The sequence below is a fragment of the Sturnus vulgaris genome, chromosome 1 (assembly GCF_052056855.1).
Source record: "Sturnus vulgaris isolate bStuVul1 chromosome 1, bStuVul1.hap1, whole genome shotgun sequence".
In the NCBI taxonomy this organism is placed as follows: domain Eukaryota; kingdom Metazoa; phylum Chordata; class Aves; order Passeriformes; family Sturnidae; genus Sturnus; species Sturnus vulgaris.
The window spans coordinates 90489892-90511895 of NC_142243.1; the positions used below are offsets into that span (position 1 = coordinate 90489892).

Below are 22004 nucleotides of genomic sequence, written 5' to 3' on the forward strand. Positions count from 1 at the left end.
GCAGACAGAGAGAGGTGAAGAGCTGGTGTCCCAATGGGCAGCACAGCATTTGCTTGGAGAGGCATCATCCAGCTTTTGTTTCAAAAGGGACAATGTATTGCCAAAGCAGTGGGTGGATTTATGTACCAGCTTCTCTCCAGCTGCAAATGCACTTAACTGAACTCACTGATTTCCAAACAGAACGCAGAGAAGCATCTGGCACAGAGGTGTGTAGTTGTTGTGTTTGTTAACGGGGATGAAATTATTGTTCCAATATTGGTTTTGTATTCCCTCTCAAAGATCCAACCATACTGTTCTACAAGCATCATACATTTTGTTTCTGGAAAATCTAGGATAGTTTTCAGCTGTGAAAGTGGGGGAGAATTTCCAAAAGGGAAATTTCTACCTGATGAACATGGTCTTTTATCAGTAATTTCCTGATTTTAATACATATAGCTTTGGACATCCCTCTTCATCCTAATCATGGTACTTGGAAAGTGGAGATGTACTCTATTTTTGCATAATTTTTATATGGATGTGAAACACCGAAGTACTGCTGTTAAATCTTTGCAGTCGGATGTTCAGGTCCTTAAGAGAGTACAAAGGTGTCTCCACTTCTGAAGAAGCCTGTATTCCCGACAGTGTGAGTGGTAGTAAAAGACAGTAACTGAAGGACGAAGAGATTGCTCTGGAGTACAGGACAGCAGCAGTTCTCTCTTGCAGGGCTGCTGTGTGCAGCTTGTGAAGCTCGAGGCTGTTGGCTGCCCCAGGGTGTCACCTTCCTTCCTCCTGTGTTAAGCTGCTCAGGGTGCCTGTGCCACGTTCCTGGGATGCCTGTTCTTGTCCCTCCTGCTGTAAGAGGGACAGCAGATGGAGCATCGATGTGCCAGCCACCTGCACCCCTGCGTGCCAGGCTGATCCAGGAGATGGCGAGGCACAGGGTGCAGCAGCAGTAGGAATGCTGGGTGGTGAGTTGTCCAACAGATAACAGGGATCTCCAAGCCTCCCCAGCCTACTGCAGGAGGACTGGCCACGTGCTTGATCTGGCATCTGCATCAGATGAGAGTCATGCATTGGCATGGATTTAGCCTGAGATCTTAGTGGTTCTCTTACAGTTTATTTGTGGGGTTTGCTTTTCAGTTGCCAAAATAGTGTGTTTTTCATATGTCCCAGCAATTTCAGAATGATGGGAAACTTGCTGACCCTGAATTACTTTGACATCTGCTAAAAGTATTTGTGCTGCAGTCTTTCCTTCTGCACATCTGATATTTCTTCATTCTCCCTCTGTTGCAAATCCATCTCTGTAAATTTAATTTCTGTTAATTTAACTATACCCTTCAAGTATTCTAAAGAAGCATCCTTCCAAAAAACTCTGAAATGCATCAAGGCACATGGGAAAAGGCAGTTTAAGTTATTAGAACAAAGCTGGTTAACGAGCTTATTGTTTTTGACTGAGATCACGTCTGCTAGGAACTATGAGACTATTACTTAAGGGATTGTTCTTTGTTGTGTGACTGTAACACTAAAGCAAAACCAAATCTCTGTCTGTTGAAATGCTCTTTCTCCTCTATACTTAAAATCAGTAAAGCCTTAGTTATATTGCTGTGTCTGGGTTTACACATTTAAAGAGGTGAATTGATTAGAGGATGTACACAAGAACAGGAAGATGTAGAAAATATGAGCTTCAAGTAAAGTTCTTAACATAAGGAGAGGCTGCTATATCGAGATATTGCCAGAGTTTCAGACTGAGGATGTTTTATATATTGAATTTAAATTATAAAAATTTGTTTTAGAAATCAATATTATCATCACCAAATGTAATGAAAATTTGAAATAAATATCCTGAAGATGCTGTGGTATTTTTTTGCTTATTCTCTTTTTAAATTAATTTGGGGATAAAAATTTCTAAAGATGAAGCCCCACTGATTCACTGGTGCCACCTCTGGAAGCTTTCCAGAAGGGATCTTTATGATTGTGTGGATGATGTTTCTGGGGGTTGCTGAAATAGAATTCAATACTAATCCTTAATTTTGAAAGTGTGTCACAATCACAGGCACATCTACTGGTTTTTGTGTGTCAGGATTTTGTGGTGGATTCTAGGTCTTGGCCACTTCAAATGATCAAAAAAACTCCTAACACTGAGTTGGAATCAGTTCCTCCAGCAGCATGGCTGTGAGACTGGGAAGTCTCATATGCAAATAGGCAATGCAGGCTCAGGTATTTTAAAATGCACACACCATTTTAATGCTAGCAGCAATCCGAGGAGAAGCAGTTTTATTAGGTTTTCAACATGAACTGCTGCTGCTGCTCCTCTTTTGCCTGTTGCCTTGCTGTCAGATGAATTGATTCATCCTTGCTTTCCAAATTTTTGAACAAATTGATACTTCAATGCATGTGGTTAATTTGGAGGCTGCATCCTCTGAAGTGAAAGGACTAGTTGTGATGCACTTGTTGAGGCTGGACTTAGATCACTGCAACAAACTGATCTTGGAGATAGTATCTGACATATTTTGTCATGTATTATGCAATAGTAAAACTTAATATGAGCTTTAAGCTCAGGAGCTCATTCAGGTTCTTGGCACAAAGCTGCGATGTCTTTGTGCTCAGATGTTTTGCCTTTTGCCAAGCTGTCAGCACAGATAAGGCATCCATAATTTAAGGAATAGTGAGGGTGTGCCTCAATTTTTTGTCTTTTTTTGGTGATGGGTTGCTATAATTTTCTTGTTGCTCTTTGTTTACTAATACTGATTGAACTTGCAGAGCAACATGTTGGCACTGTGTTTAAAATAAAATAAAACCAGAAAGCTCAAATCATGACTAGCATGTTCTTATTAAATATTTCCAATCCAGGAGGCACTGGCTTAGGCACAAGCACACAGGTCAGCAACTCAGAGACCAAGTTGTAAACTGAAACAAACATTAAGGGTTGGTCTCCACATACTTTTTAAAATTATGGTTTAGCCTCAGTTTTGCTACAGTAATCTCTAAAGAAGCAGTAAGGTCTTCTATATTATTTTCTTTTCTAGCAATTTTCCCCAGCCCCATTCTCTTGAATTATGTAACCTATATTTTAGCATAACAACTACTTTCCTGCTGTATTACTCTCTAGGGAACAATTTTGCATTAGTGGGGGATGAACAAGATGACCTCTCAAGTCTTTTCTATCACCACTTGCTCTAATACGGTGTCGTAATGTTTGACCTTGTTACGCAGCCTTTTCCCTTTTGTAACCCTTTGACTTTTACTGAAGAGAAGTCATAGCATTTTTTGGACATGCAGAAGTGCCCTCCTTTGAAGCTGTCAACCCAAAGTACTGTTTCCTGCACTTCAGAGCTAAAGAGCATATTAGTGCCTTTTGCATTCAAGTGGAGAGGAGACCTATATAAATAAATCATTGTAGGGAAGTACACTATGGTGCCTGTTCCATAGCTGGAATAAGTAGGCTGAAAAGGCAGCCTACTTTATTTTTTAATATGTTGGAAAGGCTGTAACTTTTGAATATGACTTTTTATTTCAAAGAAAGAAGGAAGGAAGACTGAGCTGATTGAGAAGTTTGTTCTGTGTGCATAGACCTACATAGTGTCCCCATGGGTTCAAAGTTATCAGTAGGCATCAGACTCACTGGGAAATATAACTGTAACTGTAAAGAGGAATTCTGTATTCTGGCTTACAAAATCAGAAAGGATACATGAGAGAAATAATTTGGAACTGGAAATAAAAACTAGTGGTAACCAAATGGGAAGTGGATTCAGGGCTGACTTGCTGTTCCAGTCACAGTTTTTGGCTCATAGAGGGCAGGAAAAGTTTTTGCTGCACTGGCCTGCAATATTTTCCTCAGCCAGACCCTGAAAGCCAGTTCTAAAAAAGATCTTTTGGCAATGAACACTCCATGCATTTTCTTTATCTCTCCAGACACAACCAACTTTGAAAGCCTGGGGATTTGAATCATGGAAATTCGCAAACTATTCAAGTTTTTTGGGATTGTTGCTGTTGCTTTCTGTTTAGTTAAGTGATTCCTTGTTGACACTGAGTTTTAATGACCCACTCTGATTTTTACTTCATACGTTAGGTAGAACCTGCTGTTGTGCTCTCCTGCTGTTGGGCTTTCTTACTACTTGTGTCCTTTTTTCTACAACAGCAGTCAAAGACAACTGACACAGGAATCTGCAATAGAGAATTGGGGAAACAGTAGTGAGCAGAGACTTATAAAACTAAGAGGAAAAGTGCAAACCCGTTTTCTCAGGTAGCCTCACCCTGCTCTCTGCCCACATCAGCTTATATGTCCTTTTTTTTGCTTATGAGCAAGCACTTGGGTCTTAACATGCTAATTTAGAAATGGAAACAGTAAGAGGAAGTTTTGACACCATCAGTTTTTAGGATCTTAACATAATGCATTGCAACATACAGAGAGAGCCCCATCTTCCACAGCTGCAAACGCCTGGATCCAGCAGATGAAGACTAAGGTTTCCTTTTGCACTTAACTATATAAACACTTGCTGAGTTTTAACATCCCCCTTTAGTGTAAATCATTGGCATTTGTTTGCCATAATGTGTGCAGATAGCACGACAAATGTTCTTCCTAGTTCCATGTGGATGGGTCCACGGAAGTAAAAGGATAGTAATTTAGAGCTCTGTAAAGGGGAAACTCTGCCTAATGGTTTATCCATGACATGTGGTTTGCTTGAAACCAAGCAGAATATGCAGAAATTTGGTAGAAGTGGTTGAGATCACTTTAGTCCTGTTATGCTGCCAGAGGGGTTTTGGCTGGGGTAGAGAGTTAATTTTCTTCATAGTACCTAGTTTAAGACAGACTTTTGGACTGTTTTGGATTTCTGCTGAAGACACTGTTGGTAATCCAGGGATGTGCTTGTTACTACTGAGCAGCACTTAAGAGAGTCAAGGCCTTTTCTGCTTCTTGTACCACCCCATCAGCGAAGAGGCTGGGGGTGCACAAGAACTGACCCCATCATACCAAGAAGGGGACATTCCATGTCATATGGTGTCATGCTCATCATATAAAGCTGGGGAAAGAAGGAGGAAGGGGGGAACATTAGGAATGAAGGTGTTTGTCTTCTCAACTCACTGTTAGGCATGATGGAGCCCTGCTTTCCTGGAGATGGCTGAACACCTGCCTGTGCATCAGAACTGGTGAATGAATTCTTTGTTTGCCTTTGCTTGTGTGGGTGGCTTTTTCTTTACTATTAAACTGTCTTTATCTCACCCACAGGTTTTCTCACTGTTACACTTCCCATTCTCTCCCTCATCCCACTCGTGGGGGAGTGAGCTCTGCGAGGCTTGGTTGCCAGCTGGGGTTAAACCATGAGAGTGGAGTACGATAAAGATTGGAAAGTCCCTTCTACCAGATATCTGCATAAAAACCTCCTTCTTTTAAATCTCATGGAATTATTTGCATGTTACTGTAGTTTATACTGAAACTCCAGCACTGACTAACTAGAATCAAGGATACGGGAGTCACCAGGACGTTTAGGAATGATGTGTTCAGAATGAAAAGGACCTGTTGTTACAAACCTCTGATTCCTCATCCTCAGGGTCATCGTCTTTCTTCTTGATCTTCTGGACTTTTCTTTTATATTACTCATTTCCCACAATTAGTTGAGTCTCATTTCATATCTCTTATAAACACAGGAGCAAGAAGTGAGGGAGGACACTTGCACCTGCAGGAGTGAATACTTTTTTCAGTGGATTTAAACATATAATCATTCTTGTGCTGACAGTTTTATGTTAATTTCCTTGTGACAGAAGTTAAGACATTTGGCATTTCAAAGAAATACTCAAAAAAGATTTGCTCCAACCCATCTTCCCAGAGTGGGGGTTTTGCCGTGTGCATTCTCCCTGTGGAAATCCAGGGGCTGTTTCTTCTGGGTACTTTTTGCAGTGTCAGGAAGCAGGTTTCTGCTCTCAAAGCGGCAGAAAATCCCATGCGTGAGTGTATAGAACTGCTGTGAAGTGCTGGCCGAATTGGGTATTTTTCATTCCCAGGGGTGATCCTGCCCTGGAGTTCTCTCTGCTTGTCAGTCCAAACCCACAGGCTCCCTGGGGTTTGCAGGTGGCTCTTTGCACTCTTTACTTTGAGCCTCTGCCAGCATGGCTTTAGGGTATGGGATAGGAAAGGGTGTCCAAGGCTATTTTGTCTTTCCCTCCTCCCACTCCCCACCTGCAGGTCCTTTACAGAGAAAGGGAATAAGGATGCAGGCTTGAAGCTGAGCTCTTCTCATATGCAGGCGTAATAGGATCCTTTCCCGACAAAGGATCCCCCTCTCCCAGTGGGGGCAAAGGACCCTGCTCACTGAGGGGACCCACTGTCCCAGATAATTAGCTGAGCAGCTGCTGTGTGTCTGAATGAAAAGGAGAGTAGGGAGGTTTTTTCTCTGCCGGGGAGCTGGGGCAGCATTCCTTGGAGGCAGCCTGCACATTCCTCCAAAGCAGTCCATGCTGACAGTGATGTGGGCTCAGCTTCCCGAAATCTGTAAGCAGCCACTTGCTTGGCCTAAGGTCCTTTATTGTGAGAAAGTTCCTTTCCTCTGCTAAGTGCTAATCATTTATCCCTGGATCAGTGGGAGAATATATAGCTTGATGTGACATGTTCCTCTAATTAATGCATAACCATTTATCCAGACAAAATAAGATCAGATTCAGAGGGGAAAAAAAGGAAATTTGTAATATGCAAAACGAAGTAATCTAAGCAGAAGCAGCAATTGTGTTAATGCAATAGTGGGCAATATGCCTGTGAATGAATCCCTTCATCGTGCATTTTCTAGAGGGTCTGGGAAGAAAAGGAGAGAGTGCCTTGTCTGGCCAACACATTTATGACTAACTTTCATGGACAAAGAAAACTAAGAAAAGAGCCTATTCTTGGCACAGGACCAGGTCTTTTCTTAGAGAACTACTTTAATTTGTTTGACATGCAGTGAAAGACTGGCACACTACACTAATTAGTTTTATATACAGTTGTTTTATAGATCTGCAGCACTGCATGTACCCGTGGACTTGAGTGAAGTCTACCAGGCTGGTTCCTGATGGCTGTTCACGAGAGTGACCCATTTGCCTGACTTCTTACTGTATCGCTCAGATTTTTAGTTTTACAATTGTATACATTCATTCAGATAAAATAACATGCATTTAAAATTGGAATAGTGTAGTAAAAAATTTAGAAGTGTGGTGTGGGCATTAGCAGAAAGAATGAATGCCAAAATTTCTTACCATTATAAGCACTTTTCTTTGTTCTTTCAAGTTTTCTTTCCCATCAGTGCTCCTGGAAAGGTAGGCAGTTCATTTAAATTTTGAAAGCCTTTCAATTTTATCACCAATACTTCTTTCTAGTGAGCATTTAAAATAATATTTTATTCCTTGTTGCAGGGAGAGGAATTAAATTTTTCGTTTCTAAGTACTGGCTAATTTGCAAGTGGCTACTGGAAGCCAGAGAAAGTTGCTACTTCTGTCTCGTGCAAGGTAGAAATGAATGGCAGGAAATGTTTCCAATGTCATTTAAGTGGATCTGCACCAGGTATCCTGTTAATGTAATCAAATATGGAGTTAATCTTCCTTTTATGTTTTTGTAAGGAAAGGAGCTTCATCTTGAAATTATAGTTTAAAGAAAAGAGGCATGGATGGGAGACACGGAGGTCATTCAGGCAGCAGCAAGTGAAGCAGAGCAACTCCCATTTGTGCTCAGCCAGATGTTCACAAGCCTTTGCCAACAGCTCAAAAGGCTGATGCTGTATAAATTACTATATCCCAGGGACTAATTCAATGGGTGTGATGGAAGAGGAAGGGAGGAGGATGGTACCCTGTCGGTCAGAGGTCAGGTGTAACATGTGGGACTGAACCATGCAATGTTGAGCCAGTTCTACTTTTTCTTTTATTACTGTGGATTGAAAACACTCATTTTTTCCCATAGAAGGCAGAAGAAAAATCAGTATTTTAATTAAGAATATAAGCACTAATTATTATTTTCTTTTAAAAGTCCCTATTCCCACGTAGTCAAAGTAGATGAAAACCCAGTGAAATTTGAGCCTCTGACAATTATCTTTGAAAATACAGAATCTGTTTGAAAACTTCCCTGCCTTCCCTCCACTGCTACGTTTGTACCAAATTCACCTGTAGGAATCTCTTTTCACTTAGCCTGAGTTGTTTTTCACAAAAACAAGCAAAAATACAGAGTAATAAACAATATTTTTCTTTTACAGCATAAAGGCTTCTCTTAACCAAAGTTCTGCTGTTACAGGAAAATAGCCACTTGCAGGTTACCTGTCACACGTGTCTTTGTCTACCACAAGTCTGGTTATCTGTGATTCTCTGCCTCTAGAAACAAGTGCTGAGCTAAGGGAATCTCTCTGTCTTTCAAGGATATACACCTCCCTGCTATGATGTGAAGGATAATTTAATAAATGCGACTCTTGGTTCTTGCAGGAAGGTAACACTCAGGTCCATACCAGGACCTGGTTTTCTATCATTTTCAAAAAAGTTCACTCTGGTTTTGAAAGAGATTGGAAGGGCTGATGCTTTCAATTTTGTAGGATATCTTACAGTCTACAGATTAAAAACAGGGTTTCAAGGTTATTGGAGTTCCAACTCCACATACCCAAACAGTGTTGCTCTATCAGTGGGAAGTCCATGGAGGGACAGAGTGCCTTTTATTTCATAAAATAAGGAAATAAGCAGTGCCCTCTAGTGTTAGTTAACATCAGAGGGAACCACAAGGGGAATTTTCTGTCATCTGTGTATAAGCAATTAAAACTATTTCACAGCCGTGGATGCAGCTCTTCATTTCTTGAAGCAAAGTAGTAAAGTGGCTGCAGTAGCATCGCTTATCAGCGCACGGCTGTCAAAGCCACCATCATTAATAGGTAGATGAAGTCTATGTGTCAGATATCACAAACTCCCTGACCTATGAACTCACTGACCTGTTTTATCTTACCTTGAAGTATATGAATGTAGAATGTCTCCAGCCTGCACCTGGCCTGGAAAAGGACAGTGATCGTGTTCTACCAAAGGGTCAGAGAAGTTGCAGGAAGAGGTGTAGCAGCACATTTTCCTGCTTGAAATTCAGAGGTTTGTTTCTGGCATAAAGCAGTCTTGGTGTACATATTCAAGCTTCTCTGACACCTTAGAGCAAAGCAGTGCACATGTGAGTCTTTCGGACTGTCCTTGGAGCACCTCAGAATTGTCCGGGTTTGGTGACAGTAACAGGTTATTCTCCTGTTTCAAAGCTGTAGGCATAATTTGTTTCAGTTACAGAAACTCTCCCAGGGAGGTACTGTGAGAATTCAGGACCTCTGTGCTTTAGCATTGAAAGTTATTTCTTAGTCTGCTTCAGAGGGCATTAAAAAGCATTCGCTATCTATTGTCTGAATCATCTGCAGTGTGAAAAAATTGTAAGCAAATGTGGCTTTTCCTCTCTCTCTTTTTAAATTTTTTTTTAATTTTTTTTAAAATTTTGTTTTTCTACCATAGGAAAAGAGATCACAACTGATTTTTGCCTTTCAGTTTCTGCTGATGCATTTTCATAGCCTCAGTTGCAGTCTAGAGCTTTCAGGATGAGCCTGAGGTCCCTAGGGTGCTGACATTACTGTTAACAAGCAGGTATTCTCTAAGGCCTTGAGAGCATCTTAGCAAGTGTCCCCAGCTGTAATCCGAAAAACAGCACATAAAATAAAAGTACAAGCTTTTTTAAGGGTCCGTGCAGTACCTTGGCTTACTCAGGCTTTCCTGCCCTGAGTGAGGTTCATCCTGGACTGAGGTTTTCTAAACGAAAACATTTTCTGATGTAGCTTGGCCACCTCACTTTCCTCCTTGGGTTATGGTCAGTGAATGTTTCTGGTGGCTGTAAGAAGTGGGTGTCAAGACTTAGGCAGAGAGTTTGTTGCCCGTGTGTAAGAGTAACAGGTGAAGATGCTGTGGACTTGTATCTCTGAGCTGGTTGAACAAGATCAGCTCTATGTGAGGAGGTACCTGCGAGTGTACATTGTCTCTGGTAGAAGATGTCAAAAATGAGATGGCTTACCTGGACTCACTGCTCACATGGATTTTCAACCCACCTCAAACATTTGTGACACGTGCCACTGCTGTTGTCAAACTCGATACTTGCAGCAGTTGTTGGTTCTTCGCTCTAAGGACAGACCGACCCCCTTTTTGAGCTGCAGTCTGTAACTTCTGTCCTCTTTGCTACAGACGAGCAGGGAGTGCATTGTTTGTGCTGCCTGCCAAGGATGAGGTTATGCTCTGTGAAAAAACCAAGGAGAAAAAATGTTCAGCATTGTTCCTCTGAGATGTACCAAAAATCTTCACGCACCAGTGAAACAACCAGTGTTACGGTATCATAACAATGGTTTGTTAGGACTTCACCCCGGGCTGGGATGAAGATTTCTGTTTTAGACCAAGACCAACAGATGGCATTTGTTAGGACATTGATATTTATGTACAAAGTTGCCAGGACTTTTAGAAGTGGTGCCTCTCTTAATTAAGATGATAATGCACTGCCTTGTTTGGAGACATTCTGCTCATAATGATGCTGGTGAATTATGAATAGAGGGAAATTAGTAATAACAAATGCCAGATGGAGGTAACTTTCAAAAAGGAATATTTTGTGTAATGTGGCATGTAAAGTTGACCGACTGGGTCTTAGAAGATCTTTATTATTCTTTAGGCTTTCCTGACAAAATTACTCTTTATCCTGCCAAGAAATGTGGTCCCACATGCCAGTGCGTTTTTAAGTGAGAGTAATTAAAGTATGCCTCTAAGTTTATGGCTTGAAGTGAAATCCTTTCCTCCAATGTTTTGTCAAGGATCTATAAAAAGTGCAAGAAAGGAGACAACTTATAACAACAATAGTTTTGCCAGCTCTGTACATTCTGCCTTTGAAATCAGAGGCAATTAGGGATGAACAAAATTACTTTCAAAGTTTAAAAAAAAAAAGTGTTAGTTCTGCTGACATTTTAGTTCATATTTTTCCTTTGGTTGAAGATGACTGTTGGGAATAAGAAATTTTTTTTTTTCCTAAAATTGAACCCCACCTTCCTTGATTGCAGTAAAAAAATTATCACTGAGTTATAAATGCATTGAATCCTTGAATGCTAATCCCCTTTTTGCAACTTCCTGACAGAGGACAAACAAATTTAATTTTGTTCTGTAGTGTAAAGTGGTAATTGAAAGAGAAATAGACAAGGGAAAGTAAGAAATAAAATGGTGGGGTTAATTTTCTCATAAGAATATTATCATTCCATGGGCATTCCAGCTTTGATCTCAGGGCCTGCTGGTCACTGTCCATTGCAGAGAGGGTGCTATCATGATGATTTGTGGGTGAGGCAAAGTGTGTCATCTGAGGTGACCATGAAGATTTGATTTTCCTTTATCATTGCCTGTAGATTGCAGTAGTGTAATAAAATTAAATTTAGGACTCTAGAAGTGTTACATAAAGTCTCCTTCTATCAGATACACTAAGCACAGTAGGCCAGGAAGATTTGAAGAGCTCACCTTCTGATCTATCCCTGCAGAGCCACAAATTCACAACAGCAGACTTGAGATGTACAGCCCAAGACTTCTTCTCAAGGCACAAACATTATAGCAGGGTTCAGAAAGATAGCAGAGTTGCTTTTGTCTTTAAAGTATTTCTGTGAGAATGCATTAGTAGGGGAATAAATGAAGTAATACATTTCAGTATTGGATGATGAAAAGAAGGCTTCTGCTTCATTTAGAAAAAGGTCAAGATCAGTTTTCAGGAGAATAAAACACTGTTTTGAATTATACTAAGAACAGACTGTCCGACTATTTCTGGTATTAACGTTCATTGCTATTGGAGAAAGGATTTAACAATAGAAAGATGAGAACATGAGAAAAGAATGTCTAGAGGGAAGGCAGTCAAGGATGGGATTCAGTGGCTCTAGCTTTGATAACAAAGGCAAAGAGTGGTCTCAGCTGAGTCTTTTGAGATTAATCTGATACTTTCAGTAAACCCTAAATTTACCTTAATGCAGCAAGAGCAGTATTTCTAAGCATTTTCAAAAACTCCAGAGAGAATTGTTTCTCACTGCTCTTCTTGAAGCTATTGTGAATTTAGCTGTGAGATGCCATCTTAAGTTGTTTACAACTAAATCCTGATTTTCATGCACATTTAATGAACAAGTCCACTATCTGTATTTTAGAAAAATATAGAAAAGCTAATTTTTTAAAGAGAAGTCTGCCTAATGGGATGTGGGTGCTACGGTTCTTTCAAAAGCTGCGCTACATTCATGTTGTGTTGTCAGTTTTGTTTATGCTGAAGTTTTTTCTGTTGTCTTATTTTGTTTTCCCAGAAAAACTTTACAATTCTAATGGACGGGAGCTGAGACGGGCACTTTTTTCCTTGAAACAGATATTTCAGGTGAGCAAATAATAGCTGTCTGTTCTATGATTTGAATATGAATGTATTTTTCTTTTTTTTTTTTTAAAATCTAGATAACTTACGATTTCTGGCAAAAGAGACTTTTAAGACTTCATTTGTAATTTGGAATTAGCCAATTCCTTCTTAGGATCTTTTATTTTTATGATCTGCAAACCCTCCCATGTTCCTTCAGTCTGGCAGAAGGACCAGACGTGGCAGAATGGTACAGTGAGTAGTGTAAACCTGTCAGAAATTGAAAACTCTTAGGTGGAAAGAAAATTGAAACTCTTAGGTGGAAATTTGGACTGCTCTTTAAACAGTGGCATATCTTGGTACTGGGAAGACTTGGAGAGGAATTTGAAAAGGTGAGCCAGGGAACCATGACTTAGGGTGATGGTCCAGTGTTAGCCTAATAATGCACAAATAACCTGGGTTTAAGCCACATCAAAAACTGAAAAGACTTGTGAGACAGTTCTGATGAGGAACCAAAATGTAATGGGAGGTCTCTGAGTGTTTTTCAACTTAGACTGAATTTAGAGGAAAAGATTTATTCATAAGCCAAAAAGATACTTCATAGGGCTGAGGAGGATATGGTGGTGAAGGCATGGATTTGAATGTGAATGTTCATTTATGCAGGAAATCTGAAATCTGGAGGATTTTTGGGTTCTGTAGGGAAATAAATAATGTGATGGACAAGTGGTGTGGTTGATAAGAAATTTTTTTTAAATTAAAATCTTGGATTTCAGCTTGGTTTTACTGGATAAGGAGAGGGTCTTGGGAAAACTGCAGGAGACTGCATGGAAACTTGTAGGAGAGAAGAGGTCAGGAAAAGTGAAAGAAAACCCCATCTGTGAGAATTAGAGCATACTCTCAATGTGATTCTAAAGTGGAATTCATTTAAGACATTAGATTTTCAGTGAATATAAGTGAGAACAATAAGAGCAGCACTTCTCCTTCTTTATTAATGGATCTAAATGGAGGATGAGTACCTACAATCCTTTTTAGCTGTAATAGGTAGGTTGAAAGATTTCAAACTCTTAGTTTAACATTTTTGTTTTGTTTTAAATAGACATTTATTCTAAGAATAAAAACATTTAAGAAATCTGCAAGACTACAGAATTGCAAATTTTCTAAACACATAATCCTTTATATAGGTTTCAAAGTTAAGCATCTAGAATTTAGAAAATGCCAGAATTAAAATTTTCCAAACAATAGGAGTGAGTGATGAAGGGTGGACCATTTAATGTTAAATCCTGGTAGTTGAATATGTGTTCTGGGTCAGAAAAATATCCCTGAATTTTGAAATATTTGGACAAAGGAGGAGTTCCAGTTCAAAACAGTGTGGTTATCTCATGAGTGCAGATTGGGAAAACCATTGTCTCCTCAAAAAACATTGTCCCTCATTACCAGAGGGAGACTGCTTGAGAGTCACAAGGATGCAAGTTGGGTTTCCCTGTGAGCATGCTAAGCATATGGACTGTGTGCTCACAGGAAATCAGGCAGATTTCCAAGAGTCTTCTCTGGTTTCTTCTCCTTCTGTGCACCTCAGCTGTTTCTGGGAAATATTTGTATTTCTTTGCATCTATGTGTTACACAGCTAATCTGGGAACTCACAGGTATTTAGCAATGAGTGCTAAACGTCTCTTCCCACCCATCCTGCACCTCCCAAGCCCTTCCATCATGAATTCTCCCTGTTTGGGTATTCATAAATGTCCTCTTCCCTATAGGTTATTTGAAGTTTAGTAGAAATTTCTGAGCAAAAGTGCTCAGTGCTTTCAGAAAACCAACCAGTAAGATCTCTCTCTTCCAGATGATCAAATGTTCTAATGAAAATGTTTAAATATTTATCCTAGTTAATTTAAGGGGTTGACTGTGTTGAAGAGTAATGAAAGAAAAGGGAAAAGTGAAGCACACAACCCCTATCTGTGTATGAATTTAGTTTTAAGTGAAACTTATCTGACTGTTTCATAATTTTCCTTGAAGAATTTAACTTTCTTGTTTTCTAATATATGTGGTACGGAAAAGACTTTGGGAATCATCAGTTACCACATAAAAATGCTCTTTCTGGTGGAACTGTGGCTAATTGTTGGGCAAACATACCCTTAACAAATCTACATATACTCTTAAAATACAGGTTCTGTTAGGGGGGACTTGAGAAGTGTTCCTTGGGATGGTGAGTAATCAAAGAATATGCTCAACTATTTGAGGTAGTACACTTTCAATTGGAAAACAAGTGCCTGTCAGCCCAGGTTTACCTGCCAGCTTTGCTGTCCTAGACAACAGGATTGCTAAGGGCATCCTTTGATTGTGATTTTACTTTATCTCATAATGAACCATGAGAGAGAATGTAAGGTAATTTTTGTATCAGTTTTAGAAAGAGAAGCCATTCCAGTTCTTTACTGAACAAATATGCAAGTAAATATACTAACATTATATTATAAATGAAACATTGTCTAAAATGTCGTCTTCTTTTTTTTTTTTTTTTTTTTTTAAGTATGACATGAAAGTATGTCAGCATTAGAAATTTATTATTATGGTAAAAGTTTTTTTAAAGTGTGTTTTTCAACATATTTTTTGATTTTGTATGCCATTACAGAGAATATTTCAAATTCCTTGAGAGTGTAACATTTTGGAAATAAGATGCTGACTTTAAAAGAGTGTTTTCATAATAACAAGTTTTCAGAGTGTTATGGAGACTTCATCATGTCTTTAAGTGCCAAGACAGTTTATAACACCATTTTTTTATTATTTCATCATTGCTGACTTAATTTGGCACAGTTCTAGGTCAGGATCATTTTTAATTTAAAGACCTTCAAGGTAGTATGCAGTCTCTCATTTGCATTAATTAGGAATAAGCCCAAGTTTTACATTGAATTTGAATTCCAAATAGTCGGAGCTCTTGATTTTTCACGTGAGGCCTCAGCAAAGCTCAGCAATGTTTGGCAAGAGCAATGCCTTTGTTTCAAAATTTAGATGAAAGATTCATTTGGCAAGTCCACACTTGGAATTTCTCTTTGATTTCTTCTGGTGGGCTGGTTTTGGCAAAATGATAAAGGTTATGTGGAGCGTTTTTCTTTGATAGTACTGCCACTCTGTTCCAGTCATTCATTCTGAAGGGGTGAGAGAGCTGCAGTCATCATCTTTTTCTGAACTGTACTGCAGTTTTCTTTCCTCTGTTTGCTTTTTGACAAACAAACTTACAGAGTAAGATACGATTGACAACTAGTACAGTTTCTCTCCTTCTGAATGGATCTTTTGACAGACTTCCAAATTGCCTGGTTTTTGTATTTATCAAAAGCTCGTGATTTTTGTGCAAAGTACTAAAACTTCCAAAGACATTGAGCAGAATCCAGCCAAACATGGCACTTAAAAAACCAGGCTCAAAAAACATTCTTCCTTTTCATAAGAGTTAAAAATACACCTGCTTAAAGCATTTAATTCAATATCAATCGTAAAAGAAAAAAAAAAAGAGCAAAACCACAAAAATAAATGTAAATAGTGCTGTGAGATTTAAGTGATATTAAAAAAGTTTAACATAACCTGTGATACAGCAGGATGTAATGTAAAGCAGGCGTGTTTTAGAACCTGCAAGAAAGTGTACCATGTAGTTACAAAGCATAGTCTCAAATCATACTGATTGCATCATTTCAAAATAGGAAATAACTGTATAAGAATATGGTGCTGTAAGAAAAATAAGAAAGGCATAAAGCACTTTTCAAGTCAGTTGATATTTTTGATAACCTTGTGGAAATCCGCTTAATTAAAGTTTTGGAAAATATTTTTAGTCAATATCAATCAATGCATTAGGTTTTCTGAAAGGCAGATCTCAAGTGTATATTTTAAAGTCTTCAGGAAAAAAGACAGTTCTTTTTTAGGATTGTTTTGCCTACAAGTGTCATTTGACAGGTGCAGGAGATCTCCCATTACTTTCCTTAAGGAGCCTAGATTTCTGTTTTGTGTGGTGATCAGAGTATCAAGGGACACAGTTACAAAATTCTCTTACAGAATTTTCATCTCTTGTTGAAAAATTCATTAATCATTGAACAATTGAGCTTTGTGTTAAAAAATGTCACAAAGAACAGCTATGTGTGGGCCCTGGAAACATTAACTAGAAGGTGTTTGGAAGACACAATCTTATCAGTGAGTGAAATCAAATGTCACACACTTCAGCTGCTAAGGAGTCATCAATCATCCTTCGGAGTGCAGAAGGAGTATTCTGTCTTTGCCTCATTGATCTCAAGGAAGGAGGCTGCTCCTTCCCCTCCTCCAGGCATGACTGATGACTCCTTAGGGTTTGAAGCTGTGTGACACTTGATTTAGGGGCTGCTGTCATCACTTGTGAGGAGGCTGCCTGCCACCTCTCCCCTTTAAGAGCCTCTTGGAAGGATTCTTGGTTAAGTCATGAAAAAGAGAAACCTTCATTTCCCTCCCAAATCCAATTCACCATAGTTCTATGTAGCAGTTACAGATCTATTTAATCCTATTTTTAAAGGAGATGTCTCATTACAGTTTAGAGATTTTAAATAAAAAAGATACGACACACTGAATGTCAAAATTAGTTTCTCAATTTAATTGGCAAGTAGAGTACCTTCTTCATGTCTAGACAATGTTACAGGCTGAGATCTAAACAGTGCTTAATGAGAGTAAATATGTCGACTGCTTACACCATAAAGATAGCTTCAAACTTGGGAAGCCACAAGTATTCATTCTCTAATCACAAGTGAATATTTGAATTGGAGCAGGAAATGTTGTTTGGTATGATGCCCCTGTCTACTTTAGCTTCCTCAGCTATGTAATACAATGCCTGAAATGTTGTTTCATGTTGCTTATCTGCTATGAAGAAGATTCCTGGTAGGGTCTGCTCTAGGTGACTTATCTAGGAATTTTTGATTCTGCTATAAACTGGGAGGACAAACACACAGTGTGTTGATGTATCTGCTGTCTACAAAAGGTGCAAAAAATGAAATTCTCTCCCCATCAAGTCAATGGCATAAAATGTGCTTAGTTTCACTGCTATTTTTATCTGGTGTTTGAGTTTATATAGGGAGATAGACTGTGGTAAACAGAGATAGGTACAGCAGGACTTTATTTTATTCATTTCCTGCTAAATGCCATTATAGGGGGGCGGCAACCAAAGATTTTCTGCCTAATAATTGAATAGCCTAATGTGAGACTGATATGTGACTTACTTTTGCTTGCTTGCTTCTTGCACTCAAAGGGGGGAAAATGTTATATGGGGAAAAAAGATCTTCTATTTATCTGGGCCTTATTAACAAAAAAAAATAAATATTGAAAGCAGAAAGGTGCTTACACATTGTTCAACATGTTAAATAGGAGCACAGTTTCTTTTCTCTGTTCTTTCTTTCAGCCTGTTTTAAGAATTGTAGCACAATTCAGTTCTCTCTGAGTTTTTTGTTCTGTACAACCCAAAAAGGCAGGCCAGCATTTTCAATAGGAGAGCTTGATGATAACTCTGGGATTTTTCTAATGTGAACATGGCATCATCCCAGCTACAAAGTTAAGTTCAGTGGGAGCACTAGAAGTAAACATTATATCACAGCAATAAGATGGCTTTCTACCTGCAGCTCCCTCATAAGATGCAGGAATCAGGCAGGCTAAGTAAAAGTAGTGAAGTTAATGACCAAATAACAGAAGAAGGACAGCATCAGAGTAAAGGGGAAATAGGAATTTTTTGAAGGAGATTCTAGTGAAGATGAGGCAGGATCACAGTAATTCAATCTTGGTAAATGAAAAAAGAAAACTTAAAGAACATAAGTGTGACATGGGAGCAACTTTGTTGTGCACGCTAAGGACCCTTTCCTCTCTAAATTTTGTCTTCAGTTAACTTAAGACAACAGTAATTTTTGGGGCTTTCAGTTGCATCCGCTGAAGGAATCTTTGTTTTTTGTCTTAGTTGTGCAAATTTCTCTTTCCTTCCCTACGTGTTAGGTGCCCGTACATATGTTTTACTGCCTTGTTATCTATCAGAAAAATGTAAACATGAAAGACTGCAGGCTGATTTTTCTCCTTGGTCTTACCTAAATTTTCCCTCTTTCAGTTTGTACCCATTAATCCTTGTCCTATCACTGTAGTTCCTGATGAAGAATCCCTCTCTGACTTCCCTGTATGCTCTCTTCAGATACTGGAAGGTTGCTATGAGGTTTCCATGCAACCTTCCCTTCTCCAGGCTGACCAGCCCCAATTTTCCTGGCCTGGTTATGTACGAAGGGTGCTCCAGTCCTCTAATCCACTTCATGACCCTCCTCTGGACTTGCTCCAACTGTTCCATGTGCTTCTTATGTTGGGGACACTGGAACTGTGCACAGCAATACAGATGGGTCTCACCAGAGCAGAGCCGAGGGGCAGAATCCTTTCCCACGCCCTGCTGGCCACACTGCTTTGTGTGCAGCCCAGGATACACCTGGCTTTGTGGGCTACCACTGCACATTGCTGGCTCATGTGGAGTTTTTCATCAACCCAAGTTTCCCCCACATTTTTCCCCAAGTTTTCTCCACAGGGCTGCTCTCAATCGCTTCTCTGCACCATCTGTAAATGTGTCTGCAATTGCCATAACCCGGGTCACTTTGTTGAACTCCATGAGGTTTGCATTGGCCTACCTCTCAATCCTGTCAAGGACCCTCTGGATGGCATCCCTTCCCTCCAGCAACAGAACTGGGGCTAAATTGTCATTGTTTTCACCATCAGAAGCCAAACTTTACATTGCAGGCTGGCTAAGTGTATTGCCTCACTGGAAGTAAGGGGGGGGATGGCAATTTCCATGCATGCTATTGTAAAATGTTGCTCCGTGTAAATAGATGAAAGAATAGGAAAAAATGGAACAATGTAAAAATATTGCTGTCTTTGTGTCATGTTATGGCCACGCTTCTACACAGATGTATATTAAATGAGTTGGGAAGATATAAAGACTGGTGAACAGAAGAAAATGAGGAGCAGAGCCACAGCATGGAGGAGTGTAGGGAAAATTTGGAGGGAAGAGGAATGGAAGCTTGGCAAACCTGGTGAGGTCTGTAAAGTGGGTAAAGTGCTTTTGCAGTCAACAAGTAGAGCAAGGGGAAGGAGCTTCCACTGAGATATTAACCAGCTGCTTGGTCCTTGCAGACCCTTTACCACTAAAATGCTTCTACCTCTTTTATTTCTAGCAGCTGAGCAGTTGTGGAATATCCCAGTCCAGGGCAATCTTGTTCTCAAGGAGCTCTTCTTCTAGGTGTGCTGTTGGGAATTTGACAGAAGAAAGAAAGCAATTCAAACTGCCTAGCATCTATTTTGTGGTAGTTTCTGGGTTACCAAGTATCAGGGCGTGGAAATACATGTCCAAGAGAAATGGACTCTTTGTGACAGCAGAGGGCTCTCATATCTGTGTTTGGTTAATCTTCTAAGAGTAGACCTGACACAAAGTAGAGCTGAGGTTTCATGTTTAGTACAAGACTTGCCTACTTAACCACTGGCTCATCTGGCCCATACATAGAACTGTTTTGTAACTTCATAAATAATTGAGGTTAAAATGGCAACACAGTTTTGAGAGACTTGTAGAACTTCAGTTTATGTATGGATACGTCTGTATGTTTTTTGGAATGATTTTTTTCCAGATTAGTTTGCAATAGATGACTTGGCTTTTAAAATGGACTGAAATAAACAGTGACAATTGAATTAGATAATATCAGGCACTTCTGGATTGTCAATCTAGTATTTTAATTATATTGATAATTTTGGAGTCTAGAGGACAGAACTATAGTTTGAAGTGTGGGAAAGTAACTGTAAATTATATCTTGGCAATCAGTGCTCCTTCAATCACTTCCTGACTATGTTTACTCAGTTTTCAAGCCAGAGTGAGCTTTTCTAATGGCAAACATTGCAAGCCAATCTTGATCTGTAAAATGCAACCTGTTGCTTAGCCAATAAAAAAGCTGGACTATGGAAATGCTTTGTGATTTCTGTTTCTAATGGAGCACGACATAACTTTTATTCCTACATCATTTAGTCTTGTCAGTGGGCGTAATTATTTTGCTGGTAACTTCAGCAGATGTGATGCATGCTGAAGGCAGGTAGCAATAGTTAAAAATATTATTGTGGAGGCTTAGTTGTGATATATATATCTAGTGTAGTCACTGAGGTATCAGAGGTAGGCAGCTGAAAGGGTGGCTGAGAGGAATTCCATGTTCATTTTCCATTGTTGCTGGGATGGTGAATTCTATGAGCATTTGAAATTATACAATGAGTCTGTGGATATGAAGGCTCTCAGGTTATGGAAGTGTGTTCTGGTCTGTGCTGCCACATGGCTGCTGCTGCCCAGGGCAGTCAAATTAGGAGCAAAGTATGGGGTTGGTTTGAGATTTTTTTATTTTTTTTTTGTATGTGTGAGGGTCTGCCAGAGCCAGAGGAATGCTTAGGGAAGAAGATCTGTTTCTATTCTCCTTGTACTATTAAGTATAGGAAGGGTGGAACAGGGACCTACTCGTCATTGATGCTATTGCTAATAGAAACCTGGATTTTATCATTCTGCCTTTATGCACTCAGTAACAGAGAAAGATTTTGAAGTATATTGGGCAATATTCCTTTATTATACTTTCTTGTGGTGGAGTGCCAGATACATTGTCATTTGAGATTTATGCCAACGAAAGCCTGCAGTCGTGCATGGTTTGCTCTTTGACCTGCCTCCTCCTTCCTCCCTTTCCTCACCAGTCAGCTGCTGTCCCTCTGCTGCTAATTTACATCCCTAAATGAATGAAGCTTAATCCCTAAACCTTAATCCTCCTAAAACCAGCTGAACTTCGTGATCCTATCTTGACTTCGCAGGAGATTAAAAGTAAAAACGGGGGCGGGGGTGGAGGCTGTTTGAAAAAATGTACTTTAACTTCTAAAGAGTGCAGCCATTTTTTATGTTTTTCAGAGGTCTAAAATGCACTGGCATTTTATTGATCAATGTACTTTCTTTGTTATTTTATTTTTTCACATTGAGCATAATCATTTGCGGTTTCTGTTTCAGTTCTGTTTCCTTGCTGTGCAGTGTGAACTCTTGGCAGGGGATTCTGATGAAGAGGGCTTTCCAAGGAGACTTGGCTCTGACATAATAATAATGTGGACTGGGGACAGTGCACTCTGCCAGGATACTATTTCGTAGATGAACATAGCAGTGAGTCAAAATTTCACTAGCTCTCCCTCTTGAAAAGTAGGGATATTTACTTCAGGAGCCAGGCCAGGCAGTGTCTGAATGAGCTGTGCCCTTTTTGCTCATAAGATTCTGTACTGATATGCTGCCAGCATCTTGTCCCAAAAGATTTCAGGCAGCAGAGGAGGATGCTCCTCTTTAAGTCAGATATATATTTCTCCTCATATGCATGGTGCCCAGCGAACTGGCAATATTCATCTTACCTTTTGCCTAGGTGAATTACCACAAATTTGAAATATGAATGCAGTATATCTTTGTGAAGCTACAGTTTTTGGTTTACAGACAAAACCAGAGCTGACCTGATAACCAGAGTTTGAATCTCTCTTAATAGGGATGTTGTAGAGTGACAGAGTAGAGAGGGAAACTCTTCCACTAGCAGACACTGAAATGCATCAATCAATGGATCTCGGTTTGAATGCAATCCCCTCTTGTAAACCCATGGGCAAAGCTTAGAAAGGA

The 22004-nt window shown here is 39.6% G+C and overlaps 1 protein-coding gene across 8 annotated transcripts in view; it reads left to right on the forward strand.

The window, feature by feature from the left end:
• The window catches only part of FHOD3 (formin homology 2 domain containing 3), a 366964-nt gene that overhangs the window by 154558 nt on the left and 190402 nt on the right, over window positions 1-22004 (forward strand). For all 8 annotated transcript variants that reach the window (XM_088171487.1, XM_088171498.1, XM_088171447.1 and 5 more), the window contains exon 4: window positions 12291-12358. In XM_088171487.1, the coding sequence (XP_088027613.1) occupies window positions 12291-12358 (68 nt within the window). The remainder of the gene's footprint in view (window positions 1-12290; window positions 12359-22004) is intronic.